Here is a 17833-nt window from a genome sequence, read left to right as displayed (position 1 = left end):
CACCACATCCCTTTCCCCCAATCTGACTTCTGAATGGAAGCAGCATTAGGGGATTTCTATGATCCTTCTTTCTCCCATATTTATTTTCTCTCTTCTCTATCAGGCATTTGTCTTCACAATAATTGCCAAATATTTGTGTTTGCTTTGTTTGTTTCAACAAGAAAATCTCAAACTCACCCTCCCTGTCATGCAAAAGTAATGTGAACAAAAATATATTGTCTCTTGTGACTGATATGGTAATTTCCTGGACAAACTGTACTGAATTATGTGAAGTCTTACTATGTTATGTTTATGTATCACTGTGGGACAGAGATTATATTTAATTCCATGAGGGATGGGAACCAAAATCCCTCCAGGAACTAACACCGTGAGGAGTGATTAGGAAAATTCACTCAGGTTCTAACTCCTCCCAAGAGGCACCACCGCCTTGAAATACTCACATCTATTGGTTCCAGCTGGATTCTCTCGAGACCAGAAGACAAAGATGAGTCATTAAGCTGAGTTTAAACTGACTCAGAGCCTTCTTCCTGATCCAGCAAATGGACAAGACCTTTGGTCCACGGAGGGCCCCAATCCTTAGGGAAGCTTGGAAGGACTTTGGCTTCTGAGGCCCCATTACTCATGAATGAGCTTGTTCTGAGTATAAACTTTTTGGAACTTGTGACAACAACAAAAACCCTGAGTGGGGTTTGAAGAACTGTTCCCTGGTCAGAGACCTGGTGGGAGTTAGGGTGATCTCGGGTAAGTTTATCAGCATATGTGCAGGTTCTTTTGTTGTTTTTTCTGTAATGATTTTACCTTAACAATAAATGTGCTTGCTTGGAACGAGCTGAGTGGTAACTTAACTGCAGGGAATTACACTGTTTACCCTCTCTGAGGAGAAAAGCAAAGCGGGTCTGCTTAGGCAGTCTGACTTTGCTGGGGAAAGAAAGTCACAGTAGAGTCAGGGGACTGTGCTGCCTGGAAATACCAGTCAGGAGGGACAGAGATAGAGGTATCTACTCAAGAGACGTGATGGTTGACGAGCCTGGAGTCTAGAGTGGGTATCCAGACAGGAGTTTTGCCAACTTAGCTATTTTGTCACTAGATTTAGCAACTTTTTGGTTTCCCTAGTGAAGAAAGAAGTGTCAAAGTGACTAGTGATAAAGCTAGCAACTTTGCCGATTACAATGACATTCAGAGAAAGAAGTCACCAATATGTATAGTCATAAAATCATTCACAAGCAGCTCACTGGTGTTAATAAAATCCATTCCATGCTCTCCTCACTACATTCTGTTGCACACTGTAGCGGGGCAGTGACTCAACCTGCGGTGCCTCCTGCTGGTCGTTCGGGAATTAGCTCACCACCTGTCGGAGCGCCCTCTGCAGGCTGATGTGCCGCTGGCCCCTGTGTCCCTCCCAGACCCCGGTGCCCCTTTCCTGGGGTTCTGCACCCTTGCAGTACCCCGCAGTCTCGGTGGGTCTCCCCTCCCCAGGGAACCCCCAGCCCCCTATCCCCACCTCGCCTCAGTATAGGGCTACTGCCAGTCACCATCTAGCCCCCGCTCACTGGGGCGGACTGCAGTATAATTGCCACTCATCACAGTCAAGGGGGGTTTGGACCTGCTGCCTCCACCTACCCTTGGACTGCCCCCTGCAACCCCAGTACCTATTTGGCCTTACACTAGGCCACAGCCTGGGAGGTTTCCAGGCCGGAGCTCCCCAGCTCCTCTGGTGTCCCCCCAAGCCCTGCTCCAGTCTAGGTACCCTGCTCAGCTCCCAGCAGCCAGGTCCCTCCCTCTCAAAAGGCTAGAGAGAGAGTGTCTCTGTGCTTCTGACCCACTGCCCTCTTATAAGGGCCAGCTGGGCCCTGATTGGGGCATGGCCCCAGCTGGGCCTTTTCCCCCAATCAGCCTGGGCTGCCTGCCCCAGCCCCAGCCCGCCCCTGGGCTGTTTTAAGCTCTTTAGGGCAGGAGCGGGTGACCACCCCGCTACACACACCAAGTCAATGTCATTACATCTCAATTGAGCGTGTCCTCGGGAGGAATCACATTCCAGGGCTTCCTAGGCTGAGATTGCTATAATCTGTAGGTGAGGAAAGGAAGGTTGTGGAGGCTAATTAAATATTTTGCAAAAGCCAGGCGCACTTTGGAGAGAGCAGCACATTTTTATCCAAATATTGTTTCTCGCTGCTCCATAGTAGGATCGAAGGTGGATCTAGCTTGATTTCAGCTCCCTTTACTCCTTCCCCTGGCTTGGCCAGAGGTTAGCTGCCCAGCTGTTTTCAGAAATCAAACTTAAACTGCTCCTGAGACTGCCACTCCTCTTGGAATCGCTGACCGTGGGCTGCTTTGTGTTTTGACGTCTGTTTCGGATAGACCGCAACAATTATTATTACTTAAACACTTTTTTTTTTTTTGCATTTTGCATGTTGCTTTCTGTAACTATCACTGCGGCCTACAAGCAGAAACAACGACAACAGCACACCGCCATCATCAGGAGGGCACCCTCTGCTCATTGGGAAGGGTGCTCTGTACATTGCAGCCCAGGTCAGCTGTGGTAGGTTCACTTCAGCCGAGCTTCCGTGTCTTGCCAGCCTGGATTTGAGCTGGCAGGTTGATGAAAGGGAGAGCTCAGAGCTTGGGGGAAGATGGTATTCATCTGGCCTGAGCTCAGCACTGCAGGGAGCCAAGAAAAAAGATCTAATAGAACTGTAGGACTGGGAGGGACCTCAAGAGGTCAACTAGTCCAGCCCCCTGCACTCATTGCAGGACTAAGTACTATCTAGATCATCCCTGACGGTTTGTCTAAACTGCTCTTAAAAATCTCCAAAATCCAGCTTGGGGGTTTGGCTGGAGCCCATTGTTCTTGTATAGGCGCTTCCTTTCCCAAAAGGCTCCCCAGTTCCTAACAAACCTAAACCCCTCCTCCCTACACCATCATCTCAACCCCCATACATTGAGACCCTACAATTCCGCCTGTGTAACTGGCCCTCCCCATGGAACTGGGAGCATCTCAGAGAATGTTACCATGGAGGTCCTGGACTTTAATCCTTACCTAGCAGCCTAAATCTGGATTCCAGGACTTCTCTCCTACCTTTCCCTATGTCATTGGTACTTTCAAGTACCCAAACCACCGGGATCATTTCCCTCCACTCTAGCTTCATGTTCTCCTTCCCTGAGGCTTTCATCCCCCTCAGCAGCACAGACGCTGTCAGGCCGGGGATGGGACCACGCTACTGTGTCCCTGAAAGTCTCATCTATACCCCTCTGTCACTCTTAGCTCCTCCAGTTCAGCCACTCTGGCCTCCAGAGCCTGTACGTGGTCTCAGTGGGCCAGGAGCAGCTTTCACTGAATGCACACATAGGCCACCTGCCCACAGGGCAGAAACTTGTACACGCTGCATTCAGAGCAATACGTTGGATGGCCCCCGCTCTGCTGCTGGAGTCTGCCTGCATTATATTTACCCTGGCGGGGGGGGGGGCTGTGTTTGTTCTTTGTGTTTTGGGGGGTTATTGGTCCAAATGTAGAGTATGTTTGTTAGGTGTATCTGTGTCTCACACTCCCTTGCAAAACTCCCCTGTTTGCTGAGGAGCTGCTTTTTAAACTCTGTTCTCCCTGAGTTAGAGGGTGTAGGGATCGAAGGATGGCAGCTGGAGCTCATTAGTAAACTCTCAGCCTATCCTGGCAGACTGCTTGGCTCAGCTCACAGCCCTCAAACAGACCATATTATACACTTCAATCCAGCAGGCACACACTGAGCAAGCACACCACATACAAACAAACTAACAGACAACAAACTCATCCCAAAAGTCACCTCATCACTCCTCCGTCACCTGGAGAACTCCCTTGCAAAATTCTCCTGTTTGCCACTCCTGTTCAGTAGCTATGCTTTGGATATGTCTGTTATTTGTTCTACAAATTCCTCATCCACCTCCTCCTTGTTCTGATTGGGCGGCCTATAGGAGACCCCCCTACAATGACATCACCCCTGCTTTCCACACCCTCTTTTGTCTTCAACCAGAGACTTTCACCAGGAGTACCTCTCACTTTCCTCTGGACCTTAGAACAGGGTATATTGCTAGGGTACCAGAGGGATGGGTTCTTGGCCCAACACTATTTATGAGTTTTTCCAGTGATCTGGCAGAAAATACAATACCATTGTTGGTAAAATTTGCATATAACTGAGATCAGTGAAGTGAAATAAAATAAGGACAGGTCTATGTTACAGAGCAATCTGTATCACTTCATATACTGGGTGCAATCAAACAGCATGCATTTTATATGGTCAAATGGAAGGTCAGGCATCTAGGAACAAAGAACGTAGGCCATATTTACAGGATGGGGGATGATATCAAAGAAGTATCATCACTGAAAAGGACTGGGGGTCCATGTTAGATAATCAACTGAACATGACCTTCCAGTGCAAAGATGTGGTCAAATGAGCTATTCGGATCCTTGGATGCATGAACTGGGGAATCTCAAGTAGGAATAGAGTTTATATTACCTCGGCATATGGCATTGTTGAGACCACTACTGGAATACTGTGTTTACACTTCAAAAATGATGTTGGAAAGAACATAAAGGTTCAAAGAAGAGTCATGAGAGTGATTCCATATCTGGAAACATGCCTCACAATGAAAGTCTTAAGAAGCTCAAACTATTACCTTATCAAAGAGTAGATTAAGAGATGTCTTGATCACAATTTCTAGGACTAGAATAACAAGTTATAGGTATGACAAGATCCTATGACTGGAAGCAAAAGCTAGACAAATTCAGACTGGAAATAAGGCACACATTTTTAAGAGAGAGGTTAATCAAGCACTGGAACAACTAAGCTTCTGTACCCAATGACTGGAAGATAGCTAATGTAACGCCAATATTTAAAAAGGACTCTAGAGGTGAGCCCGGCAATTACAGACCGGTAAGTCTAACGTCCGTACCGGGCAAATTAGTTGAAACAATAGTAAAGAATAAAATTGTCAGGCACTTAGAAGAACATAAATTGTTGGGCAAAAGTCAATATGGTTTCTGTAAAGGGAAAACATGTCTTACTAATCTATTAGAGTTCTTTGAAGGGGTCAACAAACATGTGGACAAGGGGGATCCAGTGGACATAGTGTACTTAGATTTCCAGAAAGCGTTTGACAAGGTCCCTCACCAAAGACTCTTATGTAAATTAAGTTGTCATGGGATAAGAGGAACAGAGGGTCCTGTGGCACCTTTAAGACTAACAGAAGTATTGGGAGCATAAGCTTTCGTGGGTAAGAACCTCACTTCTTCAGATGCAAGCTTTCACTGGGATAAGAGGAAAGATCTTTTCACGGCTTGAGAACTGGTAAAAAGACAGGGAATAAATGGTAAATTTTCAGAATGGAGAGGGGTAACTAGTGGTGTTCCCCAACGGTCAGTCCTAGGATCAATCCTATTCAACTTATTCATAAATGATTTGGAAGGAGTAAACAGTGAGATGGCAAAGTTTGCAGATGACAATAAACTATTCAAGATAGTTAAGACCAAAATAGACTGTGAAGAACTTCAAAAAGATCTCACAAAACTAAGTGATTGGGCAACAAAATGGCAAATGAAATTTAATGTGGATAAATGTAAAGTAATGCACATTGGAAAAAATAACCCCAACTATATATACAATATGATGGGGGCTAATTTAGCTACAACTAATCAGGAAAAAGATCTTGGAGTCATCGTGGATAGTTCTCTAAAGACATCCACACAATGTGCAGTGGCAGTCAAAAAAGCAAAGAGGATGTTAGGAATCATTAAAAAAGGGATAGAGAATAAGACTGAGAATATCTTATTGCCCTTATATAAATCCACGGTGCGCCCACATCTTGAATACTGCATACAGATGTGGCCTCCTCATCTCAAAAAGAAGATACTGGCATTAGAAAAGGTTCAGAGAAGGGCAACTAAAATGATTAGGGGTTTGGAACAGGTCCCATATGAGGAGAGACTAAAGTGGCTAGGACTTTTTAGCTTGGAAAAGAGGAGACTAAGAGGGGATATGATAGAGGTATATAAAATCATGAGTGGTGTGGAAAAAGTGAATAAGGAAAGGTTATTTACTTGTTCCCATAATATAAGAACTAGTGGCCACCCAATGAAATTAATGGGCAGCAGGTTTAAAACAAATAAAATAAAGTTCTTCTCCACACAGTGCACAGTCAACCTGTGGAACTCCTTGCCTGAGGAGGTTGTGAAGGCTAGGACTATAACAGAGTTTAAAAGAGAACTGGATAAATTCATGGAGGTTAAGTCCATTAATGGCTATTAGCCACGATGGGTAAGGAATGGTGTCCCTAGCCTCTGTTTGTCGGAGGGGGGTGATGGATGGCAGGAGAGAGATCACTTGATCATTACCTATTGGATTCACTCACTCTGGGGCACCTGGCATTGGCCACTGTCGGTAGACGGGATACTTGGCTGGATGGACCTTTGGTCTGACCCAGTACGGCCATTCTTATGTTCTTATGTTCTAAGTGGATTCTCCATCTTTAAATCAGGATCGGATGTCTTTGTAAAATGGATGGTCTAATTCCAGTACAAGTTATTTGGCTTGATGTAGAAATCACTGGGTGAAGTTCTATGTTCTGCATTAACAACGAGGACTCCTGTGGCACCTTAAAGACTAACAAATTTATTTGGGCATAAGCTTTCGTGGGCTGGAACCTGCTTTGTCAGATGTTCTGCATTGTGCATGAAGTCAGACTAGATCATCAAAATGTCCCTTTGGCCTTAAAATCCATGACAGGACTCTCCGGTAAGCTTTGACAGCTATGAAAGTTGAAGTGGTAGGAATTAGCTACTGGAGAGTGTGAAACAGGGAACGTTTGGGTGGAGGAGAGACCACAGCCCTGGATTAGAATCCGAGGGCCAGAATTCAGAGGAAGGGCTGGGCCTCCCCTACAGCCCCACCTGTTCCTTATCACTTACTTATGTGATCTCCTCCTAGATCCCTATTTGCTTCCTCCTCTCTGCCAATTCTGCCCCCTACCAGCCGCCTGCTCCCTTTTCTCCTCTCTCAGGAGTTGACTCTTTCCTGACACCGAGCTGTCTGGAATACTCTGCCCACCTAGCTGGACTTCTCTGCTTTCCCAGTCCATCTTAAAATGGAGGTCAAAACCCAGCACTTCTCTCCTCCCTACTATCAGAGAGCTGTTTACCAGTTCCTCACACCTCTTCCCTCCTCGCCTTTTCCACTGTTTCCCCCCATACACCCTTCCACTTTTATACTGCAGCGTTCCCATTATTGTAACTGCCAGGAAATGGGAGAGAGCTGTGTGAATAACACTGTAAAATGCTAATTGTAAAATGTGTGATCTGAAATACATGTCTATCATTTCCGATGCTGGGACGTCTAAAAGGGCAGGCTGAGAGGAAAAATCATCTTGTTTGCGATGAAATATAGCTAGATATGTCGCTGTTCACGTCTTTCTTTCCTGTCCCTATCTGCAGTGTGATAACTGAGGCGTGGTGGTTACCCACACTGTGTTATTGCCTCTTTCCCTTCCTGTTTTTGTAGCTGTGTAGCACATGCACACCCATGTTTCTGAGCGCAATTGTGGTCACCAATCACACTCTACTGACGCTTCCGTTCCCCCTCCTCTGTCCGATCAGCAGTAGCTGCAGGTCTCTGTCTCCCCCACCAGAGACTAATTTCGCTTCCTGTCTCTCTTCCTGTGTCTCTCTCTGAAGCATGTGCAGAATCTGTAGGGGGGGTGTGGGTGTAGGGGGAATGTCTCCTTCACTGAGCTGGAATTTCTTTCCCTTGCTCTCTCTGAATTGGGAGTGTGGGCTCATGCACGGCTCCTTAGCTGTTGCCCAGGCCACGAACATGTGCTGTGTTTCTAGGCAGGTCAGGAGCTGTCTCTTTGGTTTCTCCAACCTGGCTCTGGGAGAATTTTAGTTCAGAGTCACTATCACATATAACAGGAGCCTCAGCCCGACCACTGACAAAGGCCTGAACCTGACAGGCCCCCTGAGTGCCCTCTGCTGCTGAAACCTCCCACCCTCAGTGAAAAGCAGCCTCACCTCTGCCAAATCTACCATCTCCTTTACAACAGTCACCCCACCCCTGTCAGCTGCCACCCCTCAAACATTACTTCCCCTCCCCCTCCCCCCACCACACACACATTGTGTCCTGACAGGCTGCAGGCTTCCTGCCTCAGTTCAGCCTGGGGCCTCTCGCTCTGGCTCCCTGATCAGGAAGTTGTGGGAAGGACGCAGCCTACTACGTGCAAGGAGAGTCTCTGAGAGAATTTGGGTAGAAAGCTGCGGAGTGCATTGATAAAGGAATGGGACTTAGGATTCTTTTGCCATACCAACTCTAAGAGACTAATTAATTAAGGGTTTTTTTTCTCCTGCTGATAATAGCCCACCTTAATTAATTACTCTCTGAGTTGGTATGGCAACCCCCATCTTTTCATGTTCTCTCTCTCTCTCTCTCTATATATATATATATGCATCTTCCTACTGTATCTTCCACTACATGAATCTGATGAAGTGGATTTTAGCCCACAAAAGCTTATGCCCAAATAAAGGTGTTAGTCTGCAAGGTGCCACAAGTACTCCTGTTCTTTTAAAAGATAATCGCGTTGATGTAATATACTTAGACCTCTGTCGGGCGTTTGACGTGGTACAACTTGACAATTTGATTTAAGAAACTAGAACAATACAAAACCAATGTGGCACACATTTAATGGATTAAAACTGGTTAACTGAAAGGTCTCAGAAGAGGGAATTGTAAGTGTAAATAGGGAATCATCACTGATTGGGTGTTTCTCTCACAAGGATCAGTTCTTGGCCCTACACTGTCATTTTTATCAATGACCTGGGAGAAAACATATACTCATTAATGATAAAATTGTCAGATGACAAAAAGATTGGGGGTGTGGCAAAAATATGAAGAGGACAGGTCACGTATACAGAGTGATCTGGATCACGTGGCAAACTATCCACAAGCAAGCAATATGCATTTCAATTCCAAATATAAGCTCACAGATCTAGGAACAAGTGCGTAGGCCATACTTATTAAAATGGGTGCTTCAATCTAGCGTACACAGGGGTAACAACAGGATCCAATGGCTAGAAGCTAAAGCTCAGCAAATTCAGATTGGAAATCAGGCACACGTTTTTAATAGTGCATCTGATTAGTCATTGGAACAATTTACCAAGGGCTGTGGTGGATTCTCCATCACTGGCAATTTTAAAATGAAGGTTGGACATTTTTCTAAAAGTTCTGCTCTAGGAATTATTTTGGGGGAGTTCTCTGGCCTGTGTTATACTGGAGGTTTGACAAGATGATCATAATGGTCCCTTCTGGCCTTGGAATCCATCAATCTATTAAGGCCTGGCATACCTGACATGCTGTTTCAGACAATGGGCCACAGGACCCTGCAACAGAATTCAAACAATTCAGCAACAAATGGGAATTTGAGCTTACGACATCTTCCCCTGGATTCGCACAAAACAACAAGAAGGTGGGATCAGCAGCAACGACAGCAAAGAGACTGATGGCAAAGGTAAAAATGGACAGGAAGGGATCCCTATTTGGCAATGCTGAACCATCGCAATACACCCTCCAGTGAACTAGATAGTAGCCCAGCACAGGGACTGATGAGCTGGAGAACTGCGACTCTGCTTACCAGGAGGCATAGAGTGAGTCACAGCAGAGGACCAACAGACAGGAGACAGAGGCAGTTAAGAGGATGCCAAGCTAAGAAGACAACAGAGCAATCAAGGACCTGCAGACACTATGGACAGGTGAGCAGGTCTAGGTCCAACCACTGAACAGCCACACAAAGCAAAGGCAAATGCAAGAGTCCAATCTGAAGTTGGTCACAGGTCATGTGAGGCAACTACAGACTCAGGACAATGATGGAGACAACTGTGGGGTATCAGCAGACAGCTGGCACATCCGGACAGACAATGCTAAGGTCAGAACGAGGGGGAAATAAGAACTTGAGAATGACCATACTGGGTCAGACCAAGCTCCATCTAGTTCAGTATCCTGTCTTCTGACAGTGGCCTGGAGCATAGAGTTGTCTCCTTGTCTAATAGCCATTGATGGGCCTACCCTCGAACTTATCTAATTCTTTTTTGAATCCTGTTATAGTTTTGGCCTTCACAGCCTCCCATGTCAATGAGTTGCACAAGTTGATCATGCATCATGTGAAGAAGTACTTCCTTTTGTTTGTTTCAGACCTGCTGTCCATTAATTTAATTGGATGATATCTGGTACTTGTGTTATGTGAAGGGGTAAACACTTCCCTATTCTCTTTCTCTACACCAGTCATGATTGTGTAGACCTCTATCATATCTCCCCATTTAGACTTCTCTTTTCCAAGATGAGACGTCCCCCAGTCTTTTTAACCTCTCCTCATAAAGAAGCTGTTCCAGACCCTTAATCAATTTTGCTGCCCTTCTCTGTACCTTTTCTAATTCTAATATATCTTTTTTGAGATGGGGTGACCAGAACTGCATACAGTATTCTAGATGTGGGCAAACCATGGATTTATATAGTGGCATTATGATATTTTCTGTTTTATTATCGATCCCTTTCCTAATGGTTCCCAACGTTCAGTTAGGTTTTTTTTTTTGACTGCCACTGCACATTGAGTCCTGTGGCACCTTTAAGACTTAAAGGTGCCACAGGACTCCTTGTTGCTTTTTACAGATCCAGACTAACACGGCTACCCCTCTGATACTGCACTATGAGGAGATGTTTCCAGAGAACTATTCATGATGACTCCAAGATCTCTTTCTTGAGTGGTAACAACCAATTTAGACCCAATCATGTTTTCCAATGTGCATTACTTTTCACTTATCAAAACTGAATTTCAACTGCCATTTTGTTGCCCAGGCACCCAGTTCTGTGAGATCCCTTTGAAATTCTTTGCAGTCAGCTTTGGACTTACCAATTTTGAGTGCAGAGTAATCATCTGCAAACTTTGCCACCTCGCTGTTCACTATGTTTTCCAGATATTTTATGAATTTGTTGAACAGCATAGGTCCCAATTCAGATCCCTGGAGGACCTTGCTATTTACCTCTCTCCCTTGTGAAAACTGACCATTTATTCCTACCTCTTGTTTTCTGTCTTTTAACCAGTTAGGATCCATGAGAGGACCTTCCCTCTTATCCAATTATTGCTTAGTTAGAATGAGTTTCCGCCATCAACTTGACTGATGTGGGAGAGTGAGAAGTAACGGGAATACGAACAATACAGAGGAGTATCAGGGTGACACCCAACAGAATGAAGGAGGCAGCAGGGTGAAATCAAGTCCCCAATCAACAGCAATAACATAAAGAAGAAGTGGGAGACTGCTTTGAAGAGTAGCACACTTGAAGGACTATGATGCCTAACCAGCCACAAAGGGCTGGTGATAAAGGCCATGTGCCCAGGATGGGTTATGTAGAAGTAACTTCTGACCCTTCCAGTACTGAAATGTTTGCACAAAGACATAATAAAAACAATTAATTTTTAAATGGAAAGATGTGGGAACATGCATGGATTTGTACAGGTTGTGAGGATTTGGAGGTGGCACCAGGAAGTCAGTCTGTGTATACATGGCTATCAGTAGCTATTATATGGAGATATACCTATCTCATAGAACTGGAAGGGACCTTGAAAGGTCATTGAGTCCAGTCCCCTGCCTTCACAACAGGACCAAGTACTGTCCCTGACAGATTTTTGCCCCAGAGCCCTAAATGGCCCCCCTCAAGGATTGAATTCACACGCCTGGGTTTAGCAGGCTAATGCTCAAACCACTGAGCTATCCCTCTCCCTCCAGTAGGAGCAGCCCTGTAAATAATTGCTTTAATAAAGAGCCAGTTTCAGTTTTTATGCATGGAGTCTGACAGAGGTTACACCCCCCATATTCTGCATAGAAATATGGTTATGATATGAATATGGCACAATTAAGGGTACGTCTTCACTACCCACCGGATCGGCGGGTAGTGATTGATCTTTCGGGGATCGATTTTTCGCGTCTAGTGTAGACGTGATAAATCGATCCCCGATTGCTCTGCTGTCGACTCCGGTAATCCACCACTGCGAGAGGCGGAAGTGGAGTCGACGGGGGAGTGGCGGCAGTCGACCCTGCGCCATGAGGACGCGAGGTAAGTCAACCTAAGATACATCGACTTCAACTATGCTAGTCTCATAGCTGAAGTTGCGTATCTTAGATCGATCCCCCCCCCCCCCGAGTGTAGACCAGGTCTAAGATATACTTTATGCAAGATGGCTCATGTAAGATATCATTGAAAAGGTTATGACCTACTGAATGTGTTTATCTAATTTGCATACATGTATCATTTTTGTATCTGAAGCTGGGGATATTGACCATGTCTCTGTATTTTAAATGTGCTACATTAGGGCTTATTGAGGAAATGTGCAAAAACATAAGGATTACCCCAGGAACTGTGTGCAGTAGAAACCTCTCAGACATAGCTCTACACAATGGCAACTGTGTGACCCAGATCACAGCAAAAGAGCTTTCCAGGAAGTGGGGTAAAATATAAAAGGGGGACAATGACAACATGAGGGGACCTCATTTTCCCTGCAACAACACACATGGAAACACCTGGGTAACAAAGACTGAACTGGGGGAAGTGATGGTCCCAGGCTACGACTTTTAGCCTGTATATGAAAGCCTGGGAAAGCCAATGCAGCTTGTGCCTTAAGAATCTGCCAGCTTGATTATCACTCAGGGTGAGAATTTGTTAATTTGTATCCTACCTATCTAGTGTGTTAAGATCAGTTTGTGGTTTCTGTTTATTTACTGAGGTGATCTGCTTTATTCTGTTGGCTATCTCTGAGAATCACTTCAAATCTGCATTTTATAGTTAATTTGTTTTGTTTATTATTAAACCCAGTTTGTGCAATTTATATTTGGGGAGTGGGAGAGGCTGTTCGTATCTCTCTTCACATTAATGGAGAGGGTGAATGTGTATGAGTTTGCACTGTGCAGATCTTTCTATCCAGTGCAAGATGTGTTATTTTGGGCACATGTTATTACCCAAAATGCCAGTGGTGGATTTAGAGTTAGTGGGGCCCTGTGCTCAGCTTCATTTTTGCCCCCCCCCTTGGGACCCAGCCAAGAAAAAGAACATTCTCTCTTATCTCCCCCCCACCCCATTTTTCATTCCTTATTTCTTCATCCTCCTTCTATAAGTAATAGGAAGTAAATGAAAATAAAGTGAGGGACCGTGATTGTTTTTGGAGTCTAACTTATTTTTCCACCAACCACTTGAAAATCGCTGGGGGTCTCGGCAGACCACTTAATGATCTTTCCAAATATTGTTCGTACGGTGAGCTAACTATTGTAAAGCACTTTGGATAAGAGCACTTTATTAAAAAAATGTAAAAAATCATTGGGGTGCGGGGTGTGGCCAGGCGTTAGGATGTGGGAGGAGGCTCTGGGCTGGGGGTGCAGGGTCTGGGAGGGAGTTAGGGTGAAGGAGCAGGCTGGGGGTTGGGGTGCAGGGTCTGGCCAGGAATTAGGGTGCGGGAGGGGGCTCAGGGCTAGGGCAGGGGGTTGGGGTGTGGAGCGCTTACTTGGGGCAGCTCCTGTTTGGTGTGAGGGGTGCAGGGTGGGTGGGTGCAGGAGTCAGGGCATGGAGTGGGGGGGGCTGGGTATGTGTGGGCGGTGCAGGAGTCAGGGCATGGGGTGGTGGGGGCTGGGTATGTGTGGGCGGTGCAGGAGTCAGGGAGGGCAGGGGGCTGGAGGTGTGTGAGGGGGGTTCAGAAGTCAGGGCTGGGGGTGTGGGGCTGCTCCCAGTCCCCTACCCCACCCCAGCCCCCTGTCCTGAGTGGCTCCACCCTGCCCCGATCCCACCCACTTCCCCAAAGCCCCTTCCCTGCCCCTGCTCCACCTCTGCCCTGCCCCCATCCCACCCTTTCCCAAGGCCCCGCCCACCCTGCCTCTTCCCCACCTTCTCTCCTGAGTGTCCTGTGCCCCCCCCGCTCCCCCTCCCTCCCGGAGCGCCCGGAGCATGGCAAACAGCTGTTCAGCAGCGGGGGCAGCGCTGTGGGGGAGGAGGAGGGGCAGGAACACAGCGCGCTCGGGGGAGTAGGCGGGGAAGGGGGGAGCTTGGCTGGGGGTGGGGGCGGAGCCTGCAGCAGGAGCCACAGGAGCCGGCAGGACCAAGCTTCTGCCCCTGCAGCTGCCTGGCCCTGGGGCCCCCCGTTGTTGGGGGTCACCATGCCAGGGCACCCTGTGTTGTACTGCAAATCCGCCTCTGCAAAATGCAGTACATGAAACTCAGAAGATTTCTCCCTGCTCTACATTTTGTTAGCAATTTGTGGTTTCACTTTCTATTCTCAAATTCTCTTATCTTTCATCTTTATGCATTAAGAACAATACCAAACTGCAATCTATATATCTTTATTTCTGATTAAGAAAAAACAGCAAAAAATCAGAACAAATATAAAGCGTCTATGTGAGTAACAGCCCAGCTTCAGTCTCTGAAACATCCTCCATCTTGAACCGCCTCACAGCACTGCCCCTGCAGACAGGCTATGGAGACCCCTTTACATGTAAAGAAGCAGAACTGTGCATCAAAACCAGAGTGACACCTTTTGTTTGCAGATTTATATACCCCACAGTCCTGAAAAATCACTGAGGTCAGAGCCTGGAAACAGAAATCTCTGCAAAAATGAATTGCATTCCCTGAATCAGCACTGCCAGCTGTTCTATTACATGGATTTCAGCTGCAGAAAAGTTTTTGGTGTTCTCATGATTTGTTCACACAAGGTACTGGACAAACGCTGATCTCTATATTCAGAGGAAATTGCCATAGTATTTGCAGCGGTTCTAACTGAGAAAGAAACTGAAGATTATTTTTTTAAAGTAACAATTCCCTATATTACCATATTTCATACTCATATCTCTGGTGATTTTACATTCTTTGCTTTCAAAATATCAAATGAAGGTACACTTAATGGGTCACATTAATTCCTTGTGTAACTGAAGCCAATGCAGTTTCAACTACTCACAGGTCTAAGTTTGGCCCTCTAAATGTTCAAGATTTAAGTTTTAGTGGAAACTTTACAGTGTTCAATGTCTCAGAGTTTACATAATAACTGAAGTTATTTGACCCCTCTATTCAAGGGGCTACACTGTAGTCTGTTGCATAACTGTAAATTCACAATACTCCACTGAAATTAATAGAGCTACCCCACTGCAACCCCAGAGTAACTGGGAGCAGTTACATGGCTATAATCCAGATTACTTCACTGAAATTAATGGACTCAAACTACTGCAAATGCAAGGTAAGTGAGGGCGGAGTTTGGTCCAGAATCTTTAAAGCAACCTAATATTGAGGCCTCATGGCTGGACCACTGGACTATTCCAAGTTCTGCCACGCGCCTGCGGAGTGACTATGGGCAAATCACATCACCTCTCCTCTCTGAACCTTAGTTTCCCCATCTGTAAAATGGGGAGTATGATACCAACCTCCTTTATAAAGCACGTTGAGGGCTACTTATGAAAATCTCTATATAAGAACTCAATAATATTATAATACATAATGTTAATAAGGAAGAAATATTAACATTATTACTTGTATTTTGTATGAATGTGCTGCACTAACATAAGGGTGAGGGTGCCTGAGAAGCTGAGATGCAGGGTTTGAGGAGCAGCAGGGTTAGGTTGCAATGAGACTTTATTAATGGCTGTTAATGAGGGAGAAAAATCAGGAGAAATACAACAGCAAGAATACAAACTGCAGCAACCCCGAAGACCAAAATAGCGTCACTATACTTTGTAAAACCTGCTTTCACAGCCTTCACTGTGGCTGTTTTATTTATTCCCATAGGGCCTCTCATGTTTTGATCAGTTAAATATATCTCTCTGATATATCTGCCCCCATTCTCCTGAACCATTTCCTGGATCATTTCAATCAGCTCAGAAACCTGTTCAACCATTTCTGCTCCAGTTGATTTGTTACTGAACGCACAATATCGGTTCCCACACTTCTGAATTAGCCCCTTAAGATCTTTATTATCTGAGTGTCTCACATAGTCACACAGTGAACCAACCCCTAAATCCTCTTTACGAGTGAACAGGACAATCATGTGCCTCATGGCTTCAACTCCAAAAATCTTCTCCACTTGCTTCACTGCGTCCTTGTCTTCTGCAGTGTAACGGCCCAGCTGGGTGACCAGCAGCAGAACGTGGGGGCCAGGGGCAGAGAGTTCGATACAGTGACCAATCTCTCTATGAGTTACTGTCTCACAAACCTTTCCGTCAAAAATAGCAGGTGTGTCAATAACCACAAGCTCCCTCCCATTCCAGCTCCTTTGCCCTTTTGCACAAGTCAAAGTTACTGACTTTGCCCCGAGCTTGGACTCAAACTTTTCTTCACCAAGGATGGAGTTTCCTGTCGCACTTTTCCCAGCTCCACTTTTCCCAACGAGGATGAGTCTCAGTTCTGATCCCATATCAGGGTCTGCTGGGAACAAGTTTGACAGAGTAAGAACATGAGTGGTACTTCTACTTCTATAATTATAACTGTGAGGCCCAGGATGGGTCAGAACACTAGCCTTTTACCAGTGGAGACACTGATTCCAATTAGATGAGTTCACTAGTGGAATCCAATTTCTCATTTTATCCTTATTAATGGTTATTCAGCCACATCATTAAACCACAACACAATTTGGCAAATCTATCATTCTCCATTAAAGCACACACCAAGCCTGGGATAGCCAGAAGAAAGGTTTCAAGTTGTGGTTGAAGGGCTTAAGATCTGTGTGTGAAGAGTGGGGGTGGGGGTCAGGACTGAAGGTGTTTGCAGAAGTTTGCCTCATGGCTGATTTTTCCCTTTATATTTATGAAGATTTAAAATTCAACACACCCACTGAAATGTAAAAATATATTGTACAGAACCTTTTGTTGTTCCTTCAGCCCACAGAGTCTGGCCAATGGTACTATGGGGATACAAGAGTCTGAAGAGAATACAATGTGGTGATCTAGACTCTAGGACCCTAGAGTTTATATGACTCTTATCACCACAGTATCTGAGTGCCCCACAATCATTACTGGATATATCCTCACAGTGCCCTGGGAAATAAGGGGAAACCACCCCAATCTTAAAGAGGGGAAACTGGCGAACAGAGGCAGACTAAGTGATTTGCCTAAAGTCACACAGAGGGTCTGTGGATGAGCCAAGATTTGAACCCATCTTCTGTGTCCCTGTCCAGTGTTCTGGTCACTACAGGATCTTTCCTGCTCATCCCATACAAAATGACCCCTGCTGTGGTGAGGGGAAGTCACAGCAGATGATCCCCACCTCCAGGAACCACTTCTCCAACGAGGTGGCGGTCATGACCAAAATACACTACTTGACACAATACCTTACAATGTAAATTTAATACGGAGACTACAAGTGAATACAAGAAACAGGTGGAGGGAGCACAAGATAATTGTGAGACTGTTATCCCTGATTACAGCTCATAAGCTGCCTCACCATTGTCATGTGTTTTGTAGGCACCATGGCCTAGGTGGGTTTAGGGAGAAATGTAAAGGAGGATAATGTTGTGCAGTTTTACAGGGAGCTCCTAACATGTGCAGTTGGTGGTATGGGAGACTTTGCAAAGGTGCCTTTCCAAAAATCAGACAGTGATGAAGGCTAGCAACATTGGCAGAGTGGAGATGCAAGTCCACTTCTGTTTACTGTATGAGAGATGATAGATAGGGACTTAAAATTAAAGACAGTGGAAGGGGTGGAAAAGGGGGAGCCAGTGGAAGAAAGCAAAGAGGAAAGGTGATATGGTTGAAGCAAGGAGCCAGGAAGATGTTTTATGCAATATTATATTCAATGGATAGACGGAG

General features: G+C 45.6%; 1 protein-coding gene across 1 annotated transcript in view; it reads right to left on the bottom strand.

Moving 5' to 3' along the window:
• Nucleotides 1–2427: 2427 nt before the first annotated feature.
• Nucleotides 2428–17833, bottom strand: part of LOC112125513 (GTPase IMAP family member 7-like) — a 160782-nt gene continuing 145376 nt past the window's right edge. Inside the window, exons 5-6 of the mRNA XM_029912787.1 lie at nt 15764–16015; nt 2428–2437 (exon numbers count right to left, since the gene is read on the bottom strand). Coding sequence (XP_029768647.1) covers nt 2428–2437; nt 15764–16015 — 262 coding nt within the window. The remainder of the gene's footprint in view (nt 2438–15763; nt 16016–17833) is intronic.

Source organism: Terrapene carolina, unplaced genomic scaffold (genome assembly GCF_002925995.2).
Source record: "Terrapene carolina triunguis isolate 2854851 unplaced genomic scaffold, T_m_triunguis-2.0 Scaffold246, whole genome shotgun sequence".
In the NCBI taxonomy this organism is placed as follows: Eukaryota; Metazoa; Chordata; order Testudines; family Emydidae; genus Terrapene; species Terrapene triunguis.
The sequence above is the reverse complement of the archived record's forward strand: the minus strand, read 5'-3'. Positions and strand labels throughout refer to the sequence as shown.